This window comes from Microtus ochrogaster, linkage group LG10, assembly GCF_000317375.1.
Source record: "Microtus ochrogaster isolate Prairie Vole_2 linkage group LG10, MicOch1.0, whole genome shotgun sequence".
NCBI lineage: Eukaryota > Metazoa > Chordata > Mammalia > Rodentia > Cricetidae > Microtus > Microtus ochrogaster.
In genome coordinates this window covers 12366551-12393719 of record NC_022035.1, presented here as the reverse complement: position 1 = coordinate 12393719, position 27169 = coordinate 12366551, and the positions used below count along the sequence as shown (strand labels likewise).

The 27169-nt window shown below is 42.5% G+C and overlaps 1 protein-coding gene across 2 annotated transcripts in view; it reads right to left on the bottom strand.

Annotated features, from left to right (window-relative positions):
* Nucleotides 1-27169, bottom strand: part of Met (MET proto-oncogene, receptor tyrosine kinase) — a 110720-nt gene that overhangs the window by 21067 nt on the left and 62484 nt on the right. For both annotated transcript variants that reach the window (XM_005363752.3, XM_013352450.2), the window contains 10 exons: nucleotides 24280-24440; nucleotides 22119-22221; nucleotides 21874-22010; nucleotides 21032-21193; nucleotides 20162-20261; nucleotides 15946-16164; nucleotides 6963-7109; nucleotides 5183-5339; nucleotides 4869-5009; nucleotides 196-426 (listed from right to left, as the gene is read on the bottom strand). In XM_005363752.3, the coding sequence (XP_005363809.1) occupies nucleotides 196-426; nucleotides 4869-5009; nucleotides 5183-5339; nucleotides 6963-7109; nucleotides 15946-16164; nucleotides 20162-20261; nucleotides 21032-21193; nucleotides 21874-22010; nucleotides 22119-22221; nucleotides 24280-24440 (1558 nt within the window). The remainder of the gene's footprint in view (nucleotides 1-195; nucleotides 427-4868; nucleotides 5010-5182; nucleotides 5340-6962; nucleotides 7110-15945; nucleotides 16165-20161; nucleotides 20262-21031; nucleotides 21194-21873; nucleotides 22011-22118; nucleotides 22222-24279; nucleotides 24441-27169) is intronic.

Below are 27169 nucleotides of genomic sequence, written 5' to 3'. Positions count from 1 at the left end.
AGTAGCTTCCGTGCACAGGAAGGTCTCCAAGAACATGCTGTAAATCTGCATTTCTGCAGGACAAAACTCGAACACCTCATTATCAGTGCTCTGTCAGGGGCACTTGGCATTGCCTAAGTTCCTAATCTGCAAACCAGGAGATAAAAGACTTACTGGAAAATTGTATTTAACAGAGAGCTGAGTGGAAACACTTACCTCTTCCTATGACTTCATTAAAATGCACTATCAGGCTACTGGGCCCAATCACTACATGCTGAACTGCCTGGACCAGCTCTGGATTTAGAGCGCTGAGGTCAATGTGGACAGTATTTTGTAGTAATGGGCTGGATAGATCAGAATCTCCGCTCGTGAGGATGGGGGACAGATCTGTCAGAGGATACTGTACTTGTCTGCACGCTCCATTCTGAGAGGAGTTGGGAAGCTGGTCTGCAAGATACAGCACATAGGCACAGCTGTGAAATCTCACCCCCTGCAGCAGGCATCAGGGGTGGCGAAGGGGATCACCCAAGAAGTGAAATGTGGATTTTAACATTAAAGAAATCACTGAGTTCAATGAGGCTGGGAACACCCTTTACAAAGGAGTGTCTTGAGAAAAAATGGTAATGAATTAGGAAAAGGTTACACATGCATAGATATTTATATAGAAACACAGTTTATAAAGTGCTTAGAAATGTTCTTTAAAGTAGGCAGTGTTAACTAGGAAAGCTTGTTGGTCCTATTGGTGTCCTTGGGTATTTCTTGTTCTATTAATAGCAAAAAAGTTATGCTTGAAGTTCATTTTTAAATGTATTCCACCTTTAAAAATTAGAAGCAGTGTGGAGAAGTGATGGCTTTTAGGGAAAAGAATAAATTTTCCTTAAGGGTGAAGGCCCCAGTTAGGAGCATGCTCGACTATATGGCCCCACCCCCAGGACTATATTCGCAGCACATATTGGACTATATTAGTTATTAAAAAGAAAAAAAAGAGGAAATAAAATGTGTTTGGTGGTAGGAAGTCAGGGGGAGGAGTGAGGGTAAAATAATCAAAACATACTGTATAAAATTCTTAAAGAATTAATAAAAATATATTAAAAAGAAAAAGAACCAGAAGTAGTAAAAGTGGTTAAGCAATTGCCCAGTGATAAAGAAAATGAAAAAAAAATGCTCTCTGAGATGACCACTTATATGGAAATTATTAATATTATGGAGACCTACACGAATTCCTAGACAAGAAAATATGTGTGGCAAAATACATACAATTAGTACAAGCTGAATACCCATTTCAAAAATACTTGGAATCAGAAATTGTTCAGAATTTGAATTTTCTTAGATTTTTGAAGTTCTGGCATGGACTTTATTGGTTGGTCATCCCTGATCAATCTGAAATTTGAAATGGAAAATATAAAACTTTTAAACCTGATACTTCAAAGTATCCTAAGTCTTAAGGGCTGGGGAGATGGTTCAGTAGGTAGGAACACTTGCTTTACACACAGGAGGATGTGAGTTCAAATATCCCCAGTTCCCACACAAGCAAAATAGCACTGGGGAGCCAAAGCAGATGGATCCTAAGAGCTTCCAGTCAGGCTGGCAGATAAGGTGAATCAGGAATAGTGACAGACCTTGTCCTAAGGGAATAAGGCCAACGGCGATAGAGAAGGCACATGACATCTTACTCTGGCCTCCACAAGTAGACACAGGGACACGCATCCACATACTCACGTGTCAGCAACACACACACACACACACACACACCTCTCATAGAGGCTTTTTTTTAAACAAATATTTACTTATTTATTATGTATACAATATTCTGTCTGCATGTATGCCTGTAGGTCAGAAGAAGGCACCAGACCTCATTACAGATGGTTGTGAGCCACCATGTGGTTGTTGGGAATTGAACTCAGGACCTTTGGAAGAGCAGGCAATGCCCTTAACCGCTGAGCCATCTCTCCAGCCCCTCTCATAGAGTTTTAAAATGACTTTTGATTTAAAAATTTTGGGTTATGACGTTTCAGCGTGTATCTATAATTGTATATTGCTGGAAACACAGAAAGCTACATTCTCGGAACCAAGAGCCTTGCACCGTAGGGGTAAGTTCTCAGCTTGTGGTAGTGGTCACAGAGTGTTATGGCTACTAAGAACAGACAGTTCGGACTGTGTTAGTGTGCTATATCACTGTTCATTTGAGGAGATTTGAGCATGGCTGTTTCCCATTAGCCTATCTTTACAACCAAAGCACTGTGAGAACTTTTAGTAAGATTTCTTTTGCAAAGGAATGGCACTTTCATGCCAAAGTCAAGGGGCTGTGGCACTGAGTGTTCTTAATCCCAAATAAGACAGAAACCACTCGCTGCTTTGCCCTTCCCAATGGCAACCATCACCCACATCAATGGTGGGACACCAGGATCACAGCATCTGGCCGGAAGGGTGGGTGTGCTTGGGCTCGTGTGTGCATGCATGCGTGCATGTGTGTTTGCGCGTGTGAGAAAGAAGGGAAGGTTAGGTGAGCGGTTCTCTAGTTCTACCAGCACATAATATTGTTTGCTTGCAAACAAATAAGAGAATCAGAACACAGCAAAGCTGATGATGTCGTGTCTTATGCATGTTTAATGTTTTCCTCAGTACATCTTTTGGTTAATAATACTTAGCCAGGTAGTAGGTCTCAAAACTGCCTCTAGAAACGTTTCTGAGGGGCCTTTAGGGTCATAATAATCAGTAGCACAAATAAAAAAAAAATGCAACCTCAATGGAAGGCTCTAGACCATTTAAGAGGCTCCTCCAAAGCTGGTTGGGTAAATAAAAAAAGGAAGACACCATTTCCTGGCTGCTCCTTCAATGGCAAGGAATCAGGTTCTCCAACCTTCCCCAGCGATCACACATGCAAATGGGGCTTCTCTAAACCAGCTCCTTCATTCTCACTTTCCAGAGCTTTGCACCCAGAGAGCAGAGCTGTAAGTTCCCAAGGGCCTAGGGAACAAAGGTCCTCCTGAAGGGAAGTTCTACAGACAGAGCGGAGCCTTTGTTAAATTCAAGTACACAGAGACGCCAATATAGAGCATTCATGTAGACCCAGACTTCTGGGTTTCCATGGGTAAAATTGTCCTTCCCAGATACCAGAAAGAAAGGTCTGCACTTGCTATGGGACAGGTTTGGATCCTGAAGCCCTACTGATCTTCCCTTTGGGTAGCCCTCTTTTGCCCATTTAACTTTTCCTGTCTCCAAGAAGCAGATTCAAAGCAAGCAGGAGGGAGGAGTTTGTTTTCTTAGCCACGGTGACAAATGTTTGGCAAGTGAGGAATGGAGAAGATTAAGAAATCTTACATATATTATACATGCAGGCATACACACATGCATGCACACAGTAATAATAATAACAACAACAATAATTTTAAAAGTGAGAAAGCAAGCTGGCTCAGGAGGTAAATGTAATTGCTTAGAAGCCTAGTGAGCTAAATTTGATACCTAGAACCCTCATAAAGGTGGAGGGAGAGAACCATCATCACAGAACTTTTCTCTGGCCATACACATACAGATGTGTGCATAAACACACACACACACCACACAATTTAAAGATGAAGAACACCATATATGTGTGCTTGTGTGTGTGTGTGTGTGTGTGTACACTGTGCACGTGTGTGGAGGTCAGAGGTCAGTGTTGGGTGTCTTCCTCAATCACGTCCACCTTATTTCTCTAACTGAATTTGCAGCTGCTCAGCCAATGGACTCTTAGGATTGGTGACTGACAGGCTCGGGTCATGTGACTTTTATGCGAGCTCTGTAGATACAAACTCGGGAGCTCAGGTCCTCTTTCTGGGGCTGTAAACTTTTCATAGGCAGTCATCTCCCCCACTGAGGATAGCTTTTTTTAAGAAGCAATTAGTTGCAAACCTCCGTAATCCCAGGTTAGAGCTATTAAACATGGATATGAAAGACTAATTATATCTAAATTTTAACAGCATGCACTAAGCTTGATTTGTTCACATTCTTAAAGGATTGGATTTCTTTCCAAGAGTGACTAGAGTCGCTTGGGGCATTCAAAAATCTCCAGAGAACCCACCTAAGGTCTCAGGAAGGGCAACAAGCGGCGAGAACCTTCGAATGCTGCCTGTCTCAGTGCTGGTGCCTTTGCCTGATGAGCAGCCTCTGACTCCTCGGCACCCACAACTGTCTGTGACTCACTTTATTTACCCAGTGGTAAATATTCAACAGGGAAATGCTTGCACTTGACTCATGTTCTGGAACTTCTAAAGATAATGGCCCTGATACAATCTGGACCTTTTGCTTTGTGCAAGACGAGTTGAAATAAAACAATGTGCAATGCCCTGGCCAACCTGCCCCTTCTTTGGGCTGCTGTTTTGCAAAGCAGATGATGTTGATGAATAGCACCACTGGAGGTTTTTCTTGGATAAGACTCAAAATATATTCGGGTCATAGATGGTTGTGGGTAAAAGCCATGCTCATTGAACAAGCTTCAAAAGGCTACTACTCATGATATAATTCAAAAGTTTTTTTCTCTCCCAAATATAGCATTTTTACTATATTTATACTTAAATAGAAGTATTTTATAACTATACTCTTCCTGAATGGTTAAAGAGAGCGTCTAGATTTTTTTAAGTGACTTTGCTCAAATGATTCTAATGTGAATCTGGCTGTGTGTGATCAGAAAGCTTGCAGATGCTAAAATTCCAATATGATACCTGCATGAGTCTGATTTTAAAGTGAAGGCCATGCAATTCTGCATCAAGTTAAGTATTCTTTTGGCAAAGGTCAACCTTTTTTTTTTTCCTACTTGTATAAAAATGTCAGGAAAAAGCAAAAAGCAAGAACAATGCCATAGTTCAAAGAGGTCTATGTATAGATACTTCTCAGGATAGTAAACTGAATTATACCTTCTGGAAAAGTAGCTCTGTAGTCTACAGACTCATTTGAAACCATTTCTGTAGTTGGACTCACACTTCGGGCACTTACAAGCCTATCCAAATGAGGAGTGTGTACTCTTGCGTCATAGCGAACTAATTCACTGCCCAGATCTTAAAACAGAGAAAGAGAAAACTTGTTAAAGACTTGGTTATCACAGGTTTCCGCGCCCAGAAGTCACAGGCTATCTGAATGTTTATTATACAGTCCATATGTCCCCATGGCAATATTGAATATAATCACTGTACTTCTACGGCAGTTTCTTAGACAATAACAAAATACGCACCTTTGATATGCTTCCTCTTTCTCAGCCACAGGAAGAGCCCGAGTAATGATAAAAGGATTAGGGATATTGAGACCACACCGACAATCAATCCTGTGAAATTCTGATCTGGTTGAACGATCACTTTTCCAAGGACAGTTGAAGAGATTGCTTGCTTCCACTAAAAAAAAAAAAAAAAAAAAAAAAAAAAGAAGGGAAAGTAAGAATTTGGCCAAGATTGATACAAAATATACTATCTATGTGGAACCAAAGTTCCTCTGTGCTCCCATTAGCACCTCGTGGTCACCATTCTAGAAGTTGCATTATGACATTCAGAACAAGAAATTCCTCAATTTTGCCCCAGTGTTCGGGTAATTAGGAAATATTAACTAAAGCACAGCTATGATACTTAGATAAACAATAATAGTCTTTGATCTGAGGAACTAAAGTATATATGAAGGGAAACGGCTAGGTCAATCATTCTAATGATACCACAAAAGTATGAACCAATAAAAAGTAATTATGCCCCATTTGTGGAGGGTGGAGTGCATAGCAGAAAAGATTTCTCATAGGAAGGAAAATCATATTATAATAGAACAATAAAGCCTCGTGTTATCTTTATTTCACTTTGATAATAATCTCGTTGTCATTTCTTCCAGCCCCAGGGCTTTGTGATTTTTTAAGATTAAACGTCATTTTGAAATTTCTCCTCTAGTGTCCACCTTCAGTCTCAGATTTTGTAATTCTTTTTGTACATTTCCGTTTCCTAACATTTTCAGAAGACTTCAGGAAGCCCCTGAAAACTACTTTTTCTTGGGCAAGCAATATCTGATATACGTAAAGTAAGACATCAATCAGCCACAAAATGGAATGAACTACAAAACACTTGCCAAGTAAAACGAGCCAGGTGCCAAAATACAAATATGGTATGATTTGACCTGCATGAAATACCTAGATCAACAAATTCATAGAAAACGAAAGATTAGAGGTTACATGGGCTGTTGGAGATTAGGGTATGGCATTCTTGTTCACTGGATACATAGCATCTGCTTGGGAAGGTTTTTGATACAACACTGATCGTTACTCACATGACAAATACAATTCATGCCTCTGAATTGTACATGTAAAATTATTAAAACGGCAAATTTTATGATATGCGCGTGTTACCACTTATTTAAAGAAATTAACAATCACGCCATATCTACTCTATTGAACTGTTTACTTCAAGTGGCAAATTGTGTGGTACGTAAGCTATTACACAATAGAATATTAAAAATAATGAAGGCATATTCTTGTTCTGTGTTGTCTGATTTAGCCGTGTACGTGGAAGGAGACAGCATTCAACAATTGCGTTTCCACCTTCCTCTGCCAAGCAGACATATCTCTATCTCCTTTTATGTACAGAGTTCCATGTGCTGGGACCAGTGATGCGGGACGGCCTCTTGGCTGGGTGAAGAGCGGAAGAAGGGGCTCTCTTGCTTTTCTCCTTGTGCCTTCTGAGAATGACAGCAGATGTTGGCAAGAGTATGGGATGGAGATGGGATGGAGGAGAAGTAGTGTTGGTAAGACAGCTTCTGAGACTACACTTCTAACCCAGGGGAAAGAGACAGTGGAACAAAAAAAAAAAAAAAAAAAAAAAAAAAGAAGCCCTCAACATTTCTCAAATCACAGCTAGGAACTGAGGCTGAGCTGATGAGCCAAAGTCAACACACAAATGAGCCTTAATGATTTATTTTAAGCCTCCTGGTGACATAATTACACTGGCATCCTTATTTACATCATGAAAGGCACGCAGGAACCCCACCTCTATATTTAGCTCGCTGTTCAGTTTCAGCAGGTCATTGGGAACTGTACATAAAACAGCTTCGGAGTGCCAGTGTATGCTCTCACAGCTCCGATTTCCAACTCTCAGCACTTCACCTTTGACCGCTTCAGGGTCAATATCATTTCCCTGAAAGGGAAAGAGAAAACAAAATGAAACGGTCATTAACACTCCACAGGTCAGCAGGAAGGCTGGCAACTTTAGAAGGCACACAAGAACACAGCGAACGTAGATGATCTTTTCCAAGACGTCTGATTTTTACGGTGCTCATTTTCAGGGGGTGAGGGGGGGTTGAGCCGGCTGAAAGGGAGTGTAAGCATTTCAGGACACAAACAAGGCAGGGATGAGAAGATGCGCTATCCCAACGGATTGGATTTTAGAGAAAAGGAAAGGGGATCTTGCTTATGTCTTTATTTTGAAAACGGTCATGCATGATCGTCTTATTACTGTCTTCAGGCCGAGTATGGGTATTTGACGAAAAGAAAGCTGTTTGGAGTTTAGTGGCTAAGCCTGTTGAATTGCTTAACACTGCCTTTTGTAATGATTCACTTTTAGAATTGCACGGAATGCTTTGAAAAATACCAATGCCAAGGTCTCGTCTCCAGAGAGCTAATATAACTGCCCTATCGATACATTCCTTTAGCTGTTTGGCTGGAAAATTCCTTTTCATTCTTCTTGCCTGGTTGAACCCTGTACATAAGTAAATTTATTTCAAAGAAATTCCCTGAAGATGCAATCATTAGGACCTGAGAACACAATTACATTATTCTGAACAATTATATAGTTACTCGAGGACTTTTAAACATTACCCAATTTGACATAGTGAACTTGAGTTAGCATCAGGAATGTTTAAAACATCAACATTTTGTTCAAGAGACCAATCATTAGCCTCAGGAAAGAAGTGCAAACATAAATACAATTTTTCATACCAAGACTTAGTGAACAGTTATTTATTAAACAGGTTGTTACTTGGAGGAGAGAGCTATCAAAACCTATTACTATTTTTCTTATGGACAAAGAACAGCTCCTAATAGAGACAGCTCAGCCCTGCAACTTCGTTTTACATACTGAGTGTGACCACCAACTGCTCCCCTTACAGTATCTCATGGATTTTAAGGCGGGAAGGTCAGATATCTTTCTAGAAAGAGGAATACCTGAAAGAAGGTGCTTCTTTATATTCCGAGAACCCGTGGAAGAAATGAATGCAGACAAACCTTATCCTTATCATATTTCCAGAGGCGCTAGGAGCAATCTATTGATCTAGGTCAGCCACACAGGGTAATTCAACAGAGAAGCACATAAATCTCACGGGTCACTTTGGGGCTTGAAAGGACAACTTGTTGGTTAGGTCTAGGAAGGGCGCAGGCCTTACTCACAGATTGGAGGGAATTCAGAGAATGACAGAGAGAAGAGATTAAAGAGCTGGAGGGCTTGATTTATGGGAGAAGCACTCACATGTGCCTTGTGGGCTTAGGTAATAGCTAAGGGTGGGGGAAGGGAGGCCCGCAATGCATGTCCTCTTCAGAACTCATTTTTTCAGGCTTAGGATCTCCTAGGATCTTACAACAGAAGAATAAACAGCCGAAAGACTGAATCCTTCTTGATTCCTAACCATCAAGGAGCTCGCGATGAGCACTGACTGAGAGAGTATGTTACCACCAGCATTGGATATGAAAACTGCTTTTAGAGTTGAAGACGCAGGCACAGTAAGAGCAATCCCAGCAGCTGTGACAATAAAAGAGGAACTGATATCAAAGCAGGAAGAATAAAAATAGAGGCGGCTTAATTTTTGTATTTAAAGCAAGTGTAGCTTTATTAAGCCAGGGAAGAGAGGTTTAAAACTTTCATTGTTGATATCGACTACTTATTAAGTAGAAGAATACGTGTGAAAAATCAGCTCAGTTCGGCAGGCATGCAGGTGACAAAATATGGTTTCTAAATAAAATGGCATGAGTGAGAACTTGAATTCCTTAGACACAAAGAGCAGCTCAAATGCCAACGATCTCATTCTAGCCTGTAAAGACTCGGGGGGGGGGGTATTTTGTCATTGCTGATTTATACGAGGGGAGCTAAGCTTCAAGAAGGGTCTAAGCCACAAGGCTAAGCAAATTCTATCTGACACAAAATCTACTTCCCACCCAATGAGTGTTAGCGCCAGGCCCAGTTACTGCAAATACATAGATGGATAGGAGCTTCTGCCTGCCACTGAGATGCTAAAACAAAAGCCAGCGACTGGTCATTTGTCCCCAGTGGTGACATTTTGTTTGTGCTATAACCAATAAAGCTTGTCTGTAGATCAGAGTGTGAGGTGCCACGAGTTAGCCATAGAGGCCAGGCGGTGGCGGCACACACACCTTTAATCCCAGTATTTGGGAGTCACACACCTTTATTCCTAGGACTAGGGAAGTGGCGACAGGGAGGGATATGGCTAAGTGGAGAGAGGAATATAAGGCAGGAGGAGACAGGAGCTTAGGGCATTCAGAGGACTTAAAGAGTCAGGATACCCTCTTTGGTCTGATCTTTCCATAGGGGTACGAACTAGTGACTGACGGCTCTGCTTCTCCAAAGACCAGCTAGAAATCATGCTACAGTCCCCTTACCCCCATTCAGGTTGTGGGATGCCACTCATTCACGACTGTGACAGGACAGAATAGAAAGAAGCAAAGGTGGGTAGTATTTATTAAAGCAGCACTCGAGTTGACAAGATCTGACAAGTGTTTGTAGCCAGACAGCCACAGGAGAGTTCACCAATGACAGTGAGGTACACGCTGCTAGCTAGACAGAAACCGTGCAGTGAGGGCGTTAGCAACAGACAACAAGAGACATGGTGGCTGCTGTGGTGGCTTTACACTTTACTTAGAGAATCTGAGCCCTTCTCTATAGAATTCAGGCCAAAATTCTGTCTCAGAAAGCGTCAAACCAACCCCACAGGATATCCTCAGGGAACGGGGGGAATAGTGTCTAGGAAACGTGAGAAAAGCTGGATGGACCGAAATTCAACTAATTTCATCACTAGCCACTTGGGAGTCTTTTTAGAGACCCTTCCTGAGACAGCGTGTTAACACAAGCACCTCCTATGTGCCCTGAGGTACCTTTCCCATAGAATAACCATCAATGTGTGCATCTCAGGGAAATACTACTTGAGAAGAAGGTATGAACACCATCAACATGAGTACGTCTGGACGCTGGGCCAAATGACGAGAAGAAAGGAGGGAAATCTGACCTCACACTAGCACAATGGGATTGGCTTGCAGTAAGCTACCGAGAGAAGGGAATAGGCCAACCTTTAGCTGGCTGGGCCACCAGGTTGATTGGATTGGCCCAGAGTGGTACTCTTTTCTATATGTCCTTAGTGCCCAGACAGTGATGTCTAGTTCCTTACCTGTAACCCGTATACTTGTTCTCATGTTCACAGAATCAGTTCAAGTCTCTAAATCTTGCTGTGGCTCATCTTGAACTACTTCTATGAGGTTCCTGCCCTCCACTCTCTTTGAAATGAATTTTCAGAAATGACTTTTGAAGCACCCCTATTGCCACATGCACCTTGAGCACAGCTCTAGGATAAGACAAACCCCCAGGACAGCCAGAAGCAGTCCTGTTCCAGCATCGAATAGGGCACTTCTTTCTATAGAATCTATGCATGTGCAAAAAAACTCATATAAAATGACCAGGGGAAAGCACATCAAATTTTAAATGTTTGAAGAAAGTTCAGAGCAGGGCTAGAGAGATGGCTCAGTGGTTAATAGCACTTACTGTTCTTCTAGAGAGCCTGAGCCTAGTTACCAACACCCACATGGCTTATAACTCTAGCTCCTGGGATCCACTGTCTTCTTGACTCCACAGGTACTCAACTCACCCCTGTACACACACACACACACACACACACACACACACACACACACACACACAGTTAAAATAAAACTTAAAAATGTTTAGAGTGAAATAGATAAGATCACCTGATAAAATTGGGATTATGGGGGTGGGGGAAGAAGGGAGGGCAGAAGGAGAAGAGGAGGGAAGAAGAGGAAGTGGGAGGAGAACTTGAGGGAATGGGATAATTGAGATGGAGGAAGGACAGAGATGAGAGCAAGGAAAGAGATATCTTGATTGAGGGAGCCATTATGGGGCTAGCAAGAATCCTGACTCTAGAGAAATTCCCAGGAACCCACAAGGATGACCCCAGCTAAGATCCTAAGCAGTAGAGGAGAGGGTGACTGAACTGACCTTGCCCTGTAGCCAGACTAATGACTATCTTAAATGTCACCATAGAACCTTCATCCAGCAACTGATGGAAACAGAAGCAGAGACCCATAGTGGAGCACTGGACTGAGCTCCCAAAGTCCAGATGAAGAGTGGGAGGAGTGAGAACATGAGCAAACAGGTCAAGACCATGATGGAGACACCCACTGAAACAGTTTACCTGAGCTAATGGGAGCTCACCAACTCCAGCCAGATGAAAGGAACCAGCACAGGACCAAAGCAGATCCTCTGACTGTGAGTGACAGTTGTATGGCTGGGGGAGACTGCGGGGCCACTGGCAATGGCACCAGGATTAATCCCTACTGCATGTGCTGGTTTTTCGGGAACCCTTTCTCTTTGGATGTATACTTTGCTCAGCGGAAATATAGTAAGGAGGGTCTTGGACTTTCCTTACTCTCTGAGGAGTGGATGGGGATGAGGTGGGGGTGGGGGAGAAGGTGGAGAGGAGGGAGTGGGAACTGGGATTGCTATGTAAAATGAAAAAAGATAGTTTATTTTCTCTTTAAAAAAATAAAATAAAATTTTAGAACTATGTCACTCAAATAAGGGTGTAGACTCTATTGCCACATGATAGAAAGTTTCACTATTTTGAAAAGTATTTTTATATTCATTAAATGAAAGAGAAACACTAACTCAGTGATGTGCATGGAATTTGGACTGGAGAGTTGAGTCTGAGTTTCAGTTTTGCTGTTAGCTCTCTGGGGGACACCAAGACAATTAAGTCAATCTTCCTAAACCTGCTGGCTGATTTATTCATTAATGGGGACAATACTCACTGACCTTCTAACCTCCAAGGGCCACATAGGATTAAAATTGAATACACAAAAATCCTTGTGTTGACTGTAAAATCCTTCTTAAACATGAGCACTAAATTGTTGACAACAGCCCAATGGGCACTCGCAAAGAGACTGTGACACTCACAGACGTCCTGGTGAACTTGAACTACCTCAAACATCTATAGGTTCCTGATCTATTACTAGGAGAGGCCAATGATTCGTCTTACTGGGTTCCTTTGCACTGAATGTGGTTGTCCCCTTTGTATAGTTACCAGGCCAAATAAGTCACTGGGGCAGAGCCCACCTCTGGGACCGAAAACTATCACGACCCTTTCAAAACCAAGGATTCTTACCGGTATATCTGGTTGAGGAATGTGAGCTCCTCTCAGCAGTAAACAACAAATTTCATTGTATAATTTCCCCATAGATATTGCTTTCCTCCCCCCCCCACCCCCCGCCTAGGACCCTTATCTTTCTATCTCAGTTACCCACAATGGTGGGGTTACAGTCATACAGTAAGGCGCCACTGCGCCTAACTATCAATCACTTCTCCTCCTCCTCCTTTTCACTTCCTCCTCCTCCTCCTCCTGCACCCCTCTCCTCCTTCTCTTCTTTCTTCATCCTTCTTCATCCACCCCTCTCTGCCTCTTCTCTCCTCGTCTTCTTCCTGTTTCTTCTTGGTTTTGTCCATGTGTGTGTTTTTTAGTGTGGATATTTTGAGTGCAGGTACTGGCATTGTCTAGAGAGTGAATAGCAGGATCCTCTGGAACTAGAGTTGCAGATAATTGTGAGGCCTCTGGCGTGGGTGCTGGGAACCAATCCTGAACTCAGGTCTTCTGCAAGAGCAGTAGATAGTCCTAACCACTGAACCACTTTTCCAGCTTCCACTTTTTTCTTTCTTTTTTCTCTTAGTAGTGCTGACGGCTGAGCCAGCTAGCTAAGCACCCTACAGCCAAACCACATTTTAGCACCACACCACTTTCATTAACGGGAGACAAATGCACTGTGCACTCATGTTTTCAATGGCAGTAAAACAAGTACAAGAAAGCGTTTTAACAAAGACACTCCACTGGGTGTCCAAGAGAGGCAGAGGTTTCAAAGTGATCTATTTTAGAAACTGATAAAGGATTAAATTGGTGCCACAGCAAATAGGTTCACACATCTTAGATTTCCTCCTGTACGCATAGAAAATGAAGTATGGGAAAAGAGCAAATTGTGTCACTAAAACAATCGCCCCAAGCTGCGCTGTCACCACGGGAACACAGCGTTGGGACATGGCAAGTGCTATAGACTTGTTAGAGAAAATGAGTGAACTTTACATAGTCAAGAAAAGGGACTGCTTTGTGCAGGTCTCCGGGGACATTGGGCCATGTTGGAAACACTATTGACAGACTTAGGATGACGTCAAGCCATGCTTTTCCTGGTCCAACAACTTCATGGGGCATTGAATAACTGCGGTTTAATTTATAGAAAAAGAAGTTTTCTCTTCCACCAAACACTGGATTTGAAAGGGTAGATAAAGAACCCCTTGTATCTAATCTGTCCATCATAGACACTGGAACAGGAATATAGCTTTTTTGGGGGGTGGGGCTTAAGACTATTTACACACAAACCTTTGTTTTCATCAAGAGAAGCCAAATGGAATCTTTCAAACAGCAAAAACAGTAATTGTTGAAAGCGAAAGGTCACACTAGATTAGCTTTATTGAGGAAAAAAAAGAGGAAGTGATAAAAAGCTCTTTCTCTTTTTCTAAAACTAATTAAAGCAGCAGATGAAAGAACTTCGGTGTGGCAAACACACTGTTCAGTGAAGCAGGTTTTTCCATTTAATTTCATGCTGGGTTTACTTAATTATTGCACAAAATGCAACAGAGAGGTTAGCGATTGTGTGAGTGTGCATTTGTGCGTGAGTTAGTTCAGAGATAAAAATCTCCCCGAGAGAGCAGAACTATTTCAGCGGAAATGTCACTCGCTGGGAGATGATCCGTGCTGCCCACATCACACCTGAGTAAGGCCTACTCTGCCGCTTGCTTGCGTTGCTCATGTCAGCACTCCAATGCTCTCTGAAGACAAACACTTCCAGCGTGTCAGACAACAGGCTGCGAAGGATGAATATTCTGCTAAATAGGCGGACTACGGAAAATTCAAATCTTGATCGTTTTGCTAGTTTTCTTATTATCTGAAGTAAAGTTAACTGAAATGATGCCAGAGAGCTGATTTGAGCCCCTCTTCTGTATTCTGCTTATTTCATTACTTCTCAAACCTTAGCCTGCCTTTAGTGATATTTGTCTGCGGCAGGCTGTCTGGACAAGGTGCTCTGTTACTATGTTTTCAGGAGCTAATGTATTCCCAAGGTGGTAGGAATCCAGATCCATTCATAAAACAGCTTATGTTTGACCACAGCTATGAAATGGCCCCGTGGGTAAAGGTAAGTTAACTCTCCGAAGTCAGTGTGGAAAGGTGGAGGCTGTGCCATGCATCTGTTATCAAGGTTCTCCTATGTGCTGGGAGGTAGAGACAAGAGAATTGCTCAGAAAGTACAGGTTGCCGGGCCGTGGTGGCACACACCTTTGGTCCCAGCACTTGGGAGGCAGTAGCTGGCGGATCTCTGTGAGTGCAAGGCCAGCCTCGTCTACAGAGTGAGTTCCAGGACAGCCAGGACTGTTTCACAGAGAAACCCTATCTAAAAAACAAAACAAAAACAAACAAACAAACAAAAAGCCTTAAAAAAATGTGGCAAAACTAATAAGGGGGAGAACTCATTATTTTGCTAAACAGGCTGTAGCCCTCAGACTTCATTAGGTGACTGTCTTTATACATTGGATAATGGTTCATAGAGAAACTCAGAACCGGTCACAAATGGAACATTTATATCACCCTCTCCTCTCTAAGCTTCAAGGGCTACATCTCAGAAAAAGGGGTAGAAAGATCGCCAGAGACAGAGCGCGGGGAGAAGTGACTTCTGACGTGGGGGGACTCTTCATTCATGGATTCCCCGTTGCTTGAACAAAACCTGCACATGAGCCTGCACCCCTAACTAGGAGCCATTGACAGCTGTTGGGTGATTTGGAGACAGATGATCAGTTTTTTTAAGAGTGTGGTCCTGGTAGGTCAACCACAAGTACATTTCAGTGGATGGCCCCACGTCTGTGAATATATGAGATTGGCTTTGCTAGGCTCTTTAAAAAAGGAGGATATGGAATTAAGAGGGGGAGGGCAGGTATCAGGGGGGAGTTAAAAGGAAGAGCTGGGGGAGTGAATATTGTAAACATACACCATATGTTTACAAAATTACCAGAGAGTTACTAAAATATCATATGCACACATATAAGGAGAGAGAGAGAGAGAATGCCATAGAAACAAGGTACGAGGAGAAAAGGGGGAAAACACTCTGAAAAGTTGACCTCTGATCTTCAAATATTTGCTTTGGCATGTATGCTTTTACACACATACACACACACACACACACAGAGAGAGAGAGAGAGAGAGAGAGAGAGAGAGAGAGAGAGAGAGAGAAAGATAAAACTTCACAAACTACACACTATAAGGAAATAAAAAGCTGCACCTAATGCATGTCCATCAAGGCCCTCACTGTTTATCTTCTGGTAAGCACATTTAGGTGAACCACACAAGGGAACGTAAAACATCATCAGGATAGCATCACGGGGAGCCTGTTTGACAGATTTATGCTCAGCATTTGTTACTTTTCAATATATACACAAAAAAGGGGTCTTAAATGCTTCATTAAAAAGCAATGCATAATTACACTCCTCTTTTAGTCTTATGCCAGAAAGATTTGTTTTCAGTGCTTTGATATTTGTTGGTATAGAATAAGATATAATGCCCAGATACAATGACTCTATTGACATGGCTATGAAGTCCACCACGCGATTCAAGTTCATTTAAGAAAGTATTTTATGCAATTCTTACCTTAATTTCTAGTACATTTTCGTTGCCCATTGAGATCACCACTGGCCTTTCAAAAGGCTTAAACACAGGATTATGCACATAAGCGAGATCAAAGTGCTTGGAAAGGACCCCATCCAACAGGAAAAAGGCTTTGGTCTTCAGGGGGAGTTGCAGGTCCAGCTGTTGCAAGGAAGGAGTGGTGCAGCAGATGATCTCCGAGTTAGAGCGATGCTGGCATTCCTACAGGGAGACAGTTTCCCACCGTCAGAGGACCCAGGCAGCATCGACAAGATTCGGCTATCGCGTGACTTCAGAATCCACCCAAACCACATTGATTGTCAAAAACGGTCTCCATTTAACTTCCTAACATCGAAGAACACATTTCAGGAAACATGATAGGTGTAAAGTGTTCCAAACAACACAACTGTTTTTTTTTTTGGAACCCAGAGCGTGCCCGGCAGAAGCTACGGTGATGTAGCTGCAGCTGGCCTTCCTTCCATCACGTAACTGCTTAGGACAAGGCGGACTGCTGGGGGAACCGCCTCTGCATTTTGTAAAGCAGCTATGGGTGAACAAGGGCTGGACTTTGAGAACTTAGAAGTCCTTGGTTCCGATCTCACTTTTAGGTTATGAGAAGTGGGGTGAAGGCATCACTCAGAAACTGTTTCCCCACTTAGGAACTATGACTGAGGTTTTTTTTTTTTTTTTTTTTTTTTTTTTTTTTTTTCACAGCGTGGGAAGCTTCACGGTAAAGGGCTTTGTACACTGCCTGGTTCCACGTGGTTAACATCACAGCTGACCATGTTCATGGACCCTCATTAGTGTGTTAACTGGTAAAACACTCTACAACGTTAGTCTCCTGTGATGTTCCTGCTACTCCTACAGGGAGGTGGCATGCTGTGCCATTTTTAGGTAAAGACCCTGAGCTCAGGAAAACATACTTCATTCAGTCTGGTCACACATCTGAGGGGTGGAGTGCCAGCAACCAAGGCCATTGGCATCAGCGGCCCCTATCATCGCCACCGAGCCTTGCGTCTTTCTCACCCCGTAGCCTCTCTAAATAATTCTGTCCGCGTTACAATGGCTCTGTTGCTATTATTTTATATCCTTTCATCTCTCATTTCCAATCCTCCTGTTTGAAATTCTGATTTATGGAACTTTGGAAAGTGTAGTTTCCTCCTGATTGTACTTAGACGAAAGCCAGTCGCACAAAGTGGTGTATTTAAAGTCAAAGGGTTGCGTTTCTCCCCCCAAGGAAAAGACAAACAGGCAACAACATCCCTTAGATTTCCTTTTCTTTGACAAGTAGAGTTGGAGATAAAACAATTGCTTATGCCCACAATAGCAAAAGACCTCAGGATATACATAAAAAGCACAGAATTTGCTGTGTGATGTTTTCTCCTTAATAATTTAAAAACTTACTCAGTATTTAAAAATCTATGTTGGAATCAGATAAGACGGAGAGATAAAAATGAATAAAATAGATTGCACTATCTAATTTTATATAAAATAAAATGCCATAGTTCTAAGAGCTATTTATTCCTATCATCTTGTAAAATGGAAATGAAATAGTTCACTGCTACCATATTAATTCTCTGTATAATAACAAGAACCTAAAAAAAAAACACAGATTAATCTGCAGGGCTCTGGTACACAGCATGCATTAACAAATTAATCTACGTTTTTGTTACATTAATTATTTCTATATTTTAATGCTGTGAGTTTTCTGGAGTTAGAAATTATTCTGGCTAGATATAGATCTACATCAGACATCACCATTAAGTTTTTATTTGCTAAATAATAAATGAGTTCAATTCATCATAGCCAACTTTATACTCTATAAGCCACAGGGAACTGAGAAGGAGCATATACCTCTCCATAAGGCAGTGTTTAGAAATGACCATAAAGGAAGGGATAATGAAAGAGCAAACAGTAGAAGATCCTTTAGATAGCTCACTACGATCCAGTACTAACATGCAGAGCGATTGTACGCTGTGTTTCTGACTCAAACAATAGCAGTTTGTATTATTTCCACATATAAGACAGATAAGACTTGTATGTCTGAGTCTTCTTGGTGGTACGCCTCTCTTATATCACCTGGAGGGCTTCAAGCAAACATTTAATTATAAATAAATGGCCGAAGTTGAGAATTGTTCTGTAGACCATCTTTGGGTAAAGAGATGAAAGCAATCTCCCCCATTATTTTAATAATGGAGGCTTGCTCTTCAGTAAATGAATCATTTATCAGAGCCAACTTTGAAAAGTCACATGCCAACACCAAAGGGGGTAACTGTTATTTTTATTTGGTTAAAGTAAAATTGTATCTTGGTTGTGGAGAACAGACGTCTCCTAAATTAATATCAGTGGTCTTCTAATGTTGTTTGTGGCCATGTACGGGGATCGGCTTCCAGGTCCTTCACTTCATGCCGTGACTCCCTGGAGTACCATCTCTCGGAAATATGATAAGAATCTAATAACGCGCGTTAGAGGTGATGCAGTGTGGGGTGATTGAGAGGGTCAAGGGAAATCTCGTTTGGGATGACCTTATTGTTTGGTGACTTAGCTTGCCATTTTTAGTCCCCAATTGCTTTTCGTAATTAAGGAACAGAGTAGCTTTAGCCTTTAAGAAATATTGGATGGGGAAATTTCAAAGAAAGTGCTATAATTCAATCTATCACTTGCCTAATTGAGAGTGTATGCGAGAGACTGCACTTGGAGCCTTTTCTCCAAGTAGAGTGCATACGTCCAGCGAGAGTGTGACATTTCATCGCAGAAAAACTGCAACAAAATCTAGACCTTTCTGAGGTCTATATTAAAGCTACGGCTGTTTCTTTTTGTTTGCTTGTTTGTCTTTTCGAAACAATTTGGCCCTAGTCTGGTCTTGAACTTGCTGTATGGCTGAGGCCAACCTTAGGCTTCTGGTCCGCCTGCATCCATCTTCAGGATGTTGTGATTACAGACACACAGAGACCATGGCAGGCCTCATGTGACCTACTGAAATGGACCCATCACCTTTAATTAAATTATGGTTGGGTTTGCAAATAAAAAAGGAGATGTAGAGAAGTGAAAAATACCACCGACAACTAGGATTAATATATTCTAATGCTTTTTTGTTACTTGATAAAAATACTTTATTAGCAGCATTTTGTGTGTGCCAATAGAGACAAAGGCAGTGGGATGGAGATGCAAGGAAATAGGTTTTAAATTCAGAGCCGGAAACGCAGAGTGGTGGGGCAGATGTTGTAATTTTATTTATCTGTTTTTTATCAAGAGGTGTATAATAATTTAAAATTTCCTAACGTCAGTAGTCTAAATCATATATATATATATATATGTTACAAGAAATACATCTATCTGTAATATATGTGTACCTGTAATGCTTTTCTATAAATAAATCTATTTATGATATGAACTTTTCATTTTGCTTATTGGCATCATGTAGTATGTATTTAAAGAAAATAAAAACACATTAGCATGACTAAAGCATAGTTTTTGCACTTCTCACTCTTAAAAATGTCCATCTCACATCTTTCACTTGAAAAACGTATCAAAAAGCTGTGTTAGGTTTCCACAGCTGGGAGGAAGCTCCATGAACCAAAACCAACTTGAGGAGAGGCTTGTTTCCTCTTACAACCCTCGGATCACACTCCGTGTGCGGGCCGTCAGGACAGGAACTCAAGGAGGGAGTATGGGAGCAGGAACTGAAGGAAAGACGGCATGGAAGAATTCTGCACACGGACTTGTTCTCCCTCTGTAGGTGGTCCTATCTTTCCCAGGACCATCTTTAGAGGGTGGGTACCACTCATACTGGGCTGGCCCCTCCAGCATCAATTGAGTAGTCAAGACAATGCTTCCCCCAGACTAGCCTGCAGGGCAATCTGATGGAGGAGGTCTCTCAACTGTGGTTCCCGCTTCGCAGATGAACCCGGCTTGTGACAAGCTTGTGTTTGTACCAACAATTTCGAAAGCTACAGCCTCAAACTGAAAATCTTCATTGCTACATAAATGGGTTTGTGCGCATGCGCGTGTGCGTTCATATATGTGTGTGTATGTGTGTTCATGTGCAAATGTGTATGTATGAATGTGATTGCAATGTCAGCTCAAGATTCTATTGTTGAATAAAAAGCGCCATTTGACCTCTGATGCAAAGATTCCTAGTGAATATTAAAGGCAAAGCCTGTGCACTGGCAGCCTGGTGGTGGAGGCACGGCTCCGAGCAGCCCCTCCAAGGACTTACCACGGTGTAGTTCATTCCCACTTCACGCACATTTATGACTAGCTTCGGGATGCTGACTGAGTTCAGGTTTTTTCCAATCCCTGTTATTGTGCTTCCACCACTGGCAAAAAAGAAGAGAAAACAGGAATATTCAGCGGTTCTCCACCAAGTCTTCAGAGGTTTACACTCAATGACAATGAGTAATAAGGTTTGACGCACAATGGTAAAGTTAGAGGGCTAGCCAGAGTTGAACGGGAGCTCGGGGTAACACTTCTCTGGAAGTGTGAGAGCATTTTAAAGAAAATTGTGTAAGCTGTAGAAATGTCTGCATTTTTCCTGACTAAATGTGGAAAAGAAAGTGGGTTTTACACTCTGAAAAGTACAAAGGAAAACGTCCGCGATCATTGTTGTGAGACGGTAGAATGAGCAGAAACGAGAGAGAGAGAGGCTGAACTCAGTCCAACAAGGCACTGGCTGTGTAGAATCTGGTAGAGGGGAAAGGTGTGTGTAAAGGAATCCCAAGGTGTGGGGAGAGGCACGCGAGAGGTGGCTCTGCTGTCAGGAACTGTGCTCCGCCGAGAGCAGACACAGACACACACACACACGCTCTATATGAAACAGGTGTGTATGCACTATGGCACTGGGTCGAACCATTCTTGTCTAAAGCAAAACTGGATTGGAAGACTCTTTCTTGGCATGAGGTGCCATCGATAAAGTCAAGCTGTCCCTGAATCCCAAATGTAATTTCCCACTGAATCGGAAAGGTGCCTTCAAAAGAAACACCACTGCATTTAAGTGAGGGATGAAAGCGGGAGGCTGCTTGGTTGTTTCCGCAGCCAAATCACCCGTCTGTTCTCGCTCTTCTTCTCCCCATCGGCAGCTTTCACTTACCTAATGAAAGATTTGGTCGGGTAGATTTCAGAGACCACGGGGTCCTCCCGGTAACTGAAGCTGCTTGTCTCTCGGTTAGCTAAATCAATTTTCAATTTCACGGGAAACTCGGCGGAGATGGTTTGGGCTGGGGTGTAGCACTCAAGAATACTATCTGATACACTGAACAGAATCAAACAAACAAAAGAACAGAAAGGAGGGAAGGAAGAAAAAGCAGACATTAGTTAATAGTGATATACATAATCCGAAATTATATCTGTAAGTCAGAAAACATAACCCTGTGGAGTTTCCTGAGGTGGTCTAGGAGACTAGCTCTTCCTAGTGTAGGCTGTTTACATTCAACTGGATCCCACACTCAGCCTTGTTGAAAGGCCATCCGTGACTTCAAAACAATTGGCGGTTCAGGCAACCTTCAAAGTACATTTGGTACTGGAACAATCTTAGCTGCTTCAACTCTAAGAAGGAGAAACATAACCACCTTCCAAATCTAACCTCACCCATTTCTTCCCGCCACATGTCTTCTTTAGCCTTGAATCTTGATAGAAATGCTTATTTTGATGTCATGCCAATAACCAGAGCCTCAAGCTCACTCTGTAGCTGGGATAAGACTCAGTGCAGCGAAAGAGTGGATAGCAAGACAAAACTCAGAAGGGAGATAAAGCAATAAAAAGGAAGGGTAGAAAAACCAGCAAAGGGGGCGGATGGCTGTGGGAAGCAGGGAACAGTCAGCAGGAGAGGAAGTCCTAAACAAACATCTTTACTATGCTTTGTTTCCACAGATAAGAGGGCTTGGCGTGATGCGTCAGGTACAGACATTAGTACGACAAAAAAAGCCCCAATACCTTTTCAAAGTACATGTTTTCCCACCAATCGAAATGTGTCTAGAATTCCCGCTGTTTAGATACTTTCCAGTTAACGTGAGCAAAGTCCCTCCAGCCTTAGGACCAAAACTTGGAGAGATGCTTGTTATTACAGGATCCTGAGTAGGGAGCAAAACAAAAAGGTTAACTGGTAAATTCTATCATGTAAGTAGATGAAATAAAGATCAAACGTCCTCGGTCATGAACAAAGTAAGGCCTGGACTTACTACATAGGAAAATGTGCTGTATTGTGTTGCCCCTCGACTGTTGGAGATGATTACAGACACATTGAAGTGCTCAGTCATCACAGGACCAACTGTGCACTTCAACCTAAAAAAAAAAAAGCAAGACTTAATATGTTTCAAATGCACATGCATTTTCTGATTTTCTGGTCTGGCTGCTGGTTGTGATTGTGAGCTCATGACCGCAAACGGCAAGCTCGGCTTCATGGACTCATTAGGTCAAAATTCACATAATTCTATTTTTTTGAGTGATCACGCCAAACTTTGTATAAACCGTAATAGGAAACTTCAGACCTCACCATGGCAGACTTCACCAGCTAAGAAGTGCACGATAATCTAAGATTGTAAAACTCCATGGTTGGCACATGTAAGATAATGATTGCTATCTCAACAGCATATGAAGCAATGTGCCATCGATGAACAAGCCAACTCTTCATCAACTTATGCCAGCAGCTATATTTCTGTGACTGGAGTTGTGTGTGACAAGTCTATTTAAATCACTGAGAGGAACAAAACTATGGCAGTTTTCCCATAGAATTATTAATATTACTGTGCCATGTTGGAAGCATAAGTATTCACGTGGAAGCCAGAGGTCAACCTTGGGTGTTATATCTCAGAGGCCACCTATTGGTTTTGAGATGGGCTCTCTCACAGGGACTGGGAGAACCTCAATTAGGCTAGACTGGCTGGCCAGCAAGCCTCAGAGATCTTCCTGTCTCTGCCTCCCTGGTGCTGGATTGCCAGTGAGCACCATCATGCCCAGTCTTTTATTGGGCACTGTGTATTGAATTTGGGTCCTTGTACTTGCCTGACAAGCACTTTGGCAACTGCAACATCTCCTTAGAAGCCAACAGAGCCAATTCTTCATCAGCAATCTTATATAGTTTAATATATAATACCTATAATATAAAGCTGAATATAATTTGTTTCACTAAGTAACTCCTAAAAAAGAATGCATTGTGTTTCTTCTTTATAGATCTTAATTCATCTTGCAATAATGAGTTTTTGAGAACAAGGGATGTTTCTAGGCTGAATTTGCTTTTGTCTTCGGGCTAGCAAGCTCGACATTAATTGGTTTTAGTTTCATTAAAATGCATATGTTAAGGTCTTTCATGACACTGGAGTGAAATCTATTAGATACTCTCTTGAACAGGTTCAACCAAAAAGATTCAACTGCTAAAACTTCAGTTGTTGCTACTACAATGTAACAAGTAATTCCCGCATTACCCACTCACTGTAGAATTCAGAGACCGGAGTGGGGATAGGTAGGATAGACAGAGTAGAACAAACACAGGCCTTGATCAGAGGGCTGAACTTGCCAGTCTGTCGGCTCTGATCCCTTAGTTTGGCTAGGCTGCATCCCAGCTTTCTGTGCTTTATGTAAGAACGGAACTGACATCTCTCAGTGTTTGGGGAGATGCCCAGATGACAGAGTGCCAACGACTATTACCTGAATATAAATTTAAGTTCACCAAGAAAGCATCTCAAAAGTGTGATGGATGGCATCACCCCTGCTGGGAGGACCAGCAGGTGGGTCTTGATAAGAGAACGGGCGCCAATGTTTACTGATGTCCACAGGAGGCTTTGGGAACAGTGTTTGGAGTCTGAAGAGGAAGGGCCACTATTTCAAGGGACACAGATAGTTTCTGCAGAAACTATTTTAGTAGTTTCAAAGCTCCTGGAAGCCCGGCTAGTAAGACATTTCGGTAGGTAGGGTCACAAGCCTCGCGACCTGACCTTACCATACAACCCTAGCCCTGGGAACTACAATAGAAGGAGGTGACCAAACTCCTGGAGCGGTCTCCTGACTTCCACACGCGATGCTCCGTGTGCGACAGTAGGCACAGATTTTTGTCACCACACAAAACCAGTGAAAATACCAGTATTAAACTCCAACTGTGCATAAAAATTAAATCAAGCAAACAAGTCAAAAAACAACCAGTGGATTCACAGAGTGAATCCATCTTTTCTTTACTGAGGCCACGTCACCTTTTTCTTTCTCCGAGTCTCTCCAATGCAGAGACCGGTCAAGACCCTTATTAATTCATGATGAACATGTTGAGCATTTTTTCTTTTTTAGAAGCTGTAATTAAAAGCCCACGCCTGTCTTCCAAGCCCGGCCCGGCACAGCCCCTGCGTTCCTTACGTGTTTGTTGTGCTGTCACTTAGGGCCAAGGTACAGCTCTCATTGCCAAGCAGAACTTTGGTTTTCTTTAAATCAAATTTATTATTCTTCTTGAATCCAAAGTCCCAGCCACATATGGTCACCATCGTTCCTCCTTCAAGGGGCGCGCTAGTGGGGAAAACCTACAAGGAAAATACAGCATAATGTGATTTTTTTTTTTATATTGTGGAAGCCAACAAAACTATGTATTATATTTTAATAATTATTTTATTTTGAGAAATTTATGTGCATATGTTTCTGTGTGTGGGTTTGTGCCTGTGAGCACACTGACTATGAAGGTCAGAAGAGGACATTTGATCGCCTAGTCCAGGAATTACAGCTGGCTGGGAGTCACCAAACATGGGTGCTGGGAAGCAAGCTCCGGTCCTCTGGTTAGGCATCTCTCCAGCTCCCTGGATCTGCTTTATACGTGCCCATTTGTATTTCTTATATAAGATTTTCAGTAGCTTTTAAATGTGCATTTGATACATAACATATACAAAATTATGTAATATTTAATAGAAACGACACATTTCCATTGGGGGAAAAAAATCAAAACTAAGAGATCCACAAATCAGAATTGTAGTAATCTTTCTAATTCTCTTTGACATTATTTCACCTCATTTGAAAGATATTTTTCCTCGTATGCGATGTTCAGTGAATAAGAGGCTCATCTTTGGTGTGTTAAAAGTGAATTCTGGAGACACTGAAAAGATGGTGGTAGCTATGATAAACCAGAACATGAGGCCTCTATGTCGTCTGGAAGACAACAGTTCCCGGACTAAAACAATTTAGGCAAACACACTTCCAAGTTAAAAATAAGCTTCTCGTGGGGAGCTGTGTGACAATTGAGAAAGGAAATGCTCTTTTGGGGGGGAACACATTGTAAATTGTGCTGTAAAGTACAATGGTGGGAAAAATGAAGTGTGAAGATGGAGAGCCTGCGACCCCGCCTAGGCCTGCACCAAAGCCTGTCCGGCACCAGCTTACAGTTAGGAAGAACATACGGAAGAACTCAAATTTGCAAACATTCGCATCCTCCCTCAGTAAATAATTACAAACCAATGTCTTAACTCACTCTTGTTACAAAACCCTCCTGAAGTCTTAGCTTAATGCTTTTATGATCGCCATTTTTTTTTGCCATAAAAATCCATTACAGAGCTGTGTCTTTCTTGAAAATTCACCTCATCTCTGTCTAACCCAATGAGAACTGCTGGGGGAAAAATCTGTTTATTATGATATTAGATATCCAGGAGAAGAGAAACATTGGCGCCCAGGACCTTCTTCAGGTCAAGACCGCCACACGGCTGCTGCTCCTCCTAACGAGAAGGTTTTCCCCATCCAACACAGTAGCTCAAGCTGCTGTAGGCCTGCTCCTTCTGCCTCCAGCCCTTGCCCTGCTCCACGTCCCAACTGAAGCCGGTCACTCAGCACACACCATCGCTCCCTACGAAGAGCCAGAGACTTGGCCATCACTGAGAAAAGGCACAGAGTTGTTCAGCAGCTGCACTGTCTAGAGACCACAGTGACAAGAAGTCCCGTCCGCGAGGACGGCTCTGTGTTAGCATCCGCTGAGCCGAACACGGTCCCAGCGGCTTATGGAGGAACTGCCGCTCTTCCAGGGGAAAAGGAAGGAAGTTGTCGTAGACCACACACCCTTGCACAGCCCCAACAATGGGCTGGCAAACTCTGAGTTATCCTGAAGTGCAGAGAAACTCTCCGGGCAGGAAAGGAGTGTCCTGCAGAGAGCCCCAGAAGCCAGAACTCCCACCTGTCTGGCTATCACAGGTAAAAGATCCCATCACTGCTGAGAGCATTCCAACAAGACTTTCGGATTGTTAGTGCAGTCCACTAAGGTAAAATATGAGAAAGCATTAAAAAAAAAAATGGGGATTAAGTTTTACTACTGAAGCTACTTTCTGGTTTAGCAGGAAAAACAAAGCCACAGATATGCCAATGGCAACACACTGCTGCCTGGTCTGCTGTTGCTCTGTATCTGTGACTCTGATCATTGCTTAGTTCTGTTGTGTCTCAGAGATCATCTTCAGTCCTATAAGGCATGGCAACCCCCTTCCCCACCCAATACCCTCAGGATGTATTGGGAAAAGGCCCCTCATTTTCTGAACATTCCTCCTTGCTCTCAAAGATCAGATGGCACATCTGAAACAATGGATTGGGGCTATAATCCTGAGATCACTCATATCTAAGAGTACGGAGACTCTCAGCCATTGAACACCGTGTACCTTGAGACGCAGGTTGATGTGTATGTATCAGAATGTGAAACTCTATACATCAGCTGGATTTGCGCATATAGAGTTGAGGGCAGCAAAGCAAAGGGACAATCTGTCTTGTTTTCCGCAGCAAGAACACCAAATGTCACGGTCTAGTACAGCATGAAATCTTTCTAACAGCGATGGGTGGGGGTGGGGTGGGCTGGGCTGGGGGGATTTATAGACTCAGCTGTGCTGCTTTCCTCTTACTCTACGGCCCAGGCCTCATCAGCGTGTGCATGATACTCTGCAAGCTTCTACGTTTACTTTGCTTTTACTTTTAAGTTTTGTTTTGGGGGTTGGGTTGCAAGGGCAGAGGGCAGAAACAAGGGGACAGGGAGAGGACTGGGATCAGGGTGAATAATGTGAAATCCACAAAGAATCGATAAACAGTTTTAAAAAAAATCAACTGTAGAGCGCTGGACTTCCGAAAGAGGAGGGAGGGGGAAGGCTTGTATGAGAGACTACATGGTTCTAGAAAGCTCTAAGCTATTTATTCTGTTTTCAGCTTTTTTTTTTAATTTTATTTATTTATTAAGGATTTCTGCCTCCTCCCCGCCACCGCCTCCCATTTCCCTCCCCCTCCCCTGATCAAGTCCCTC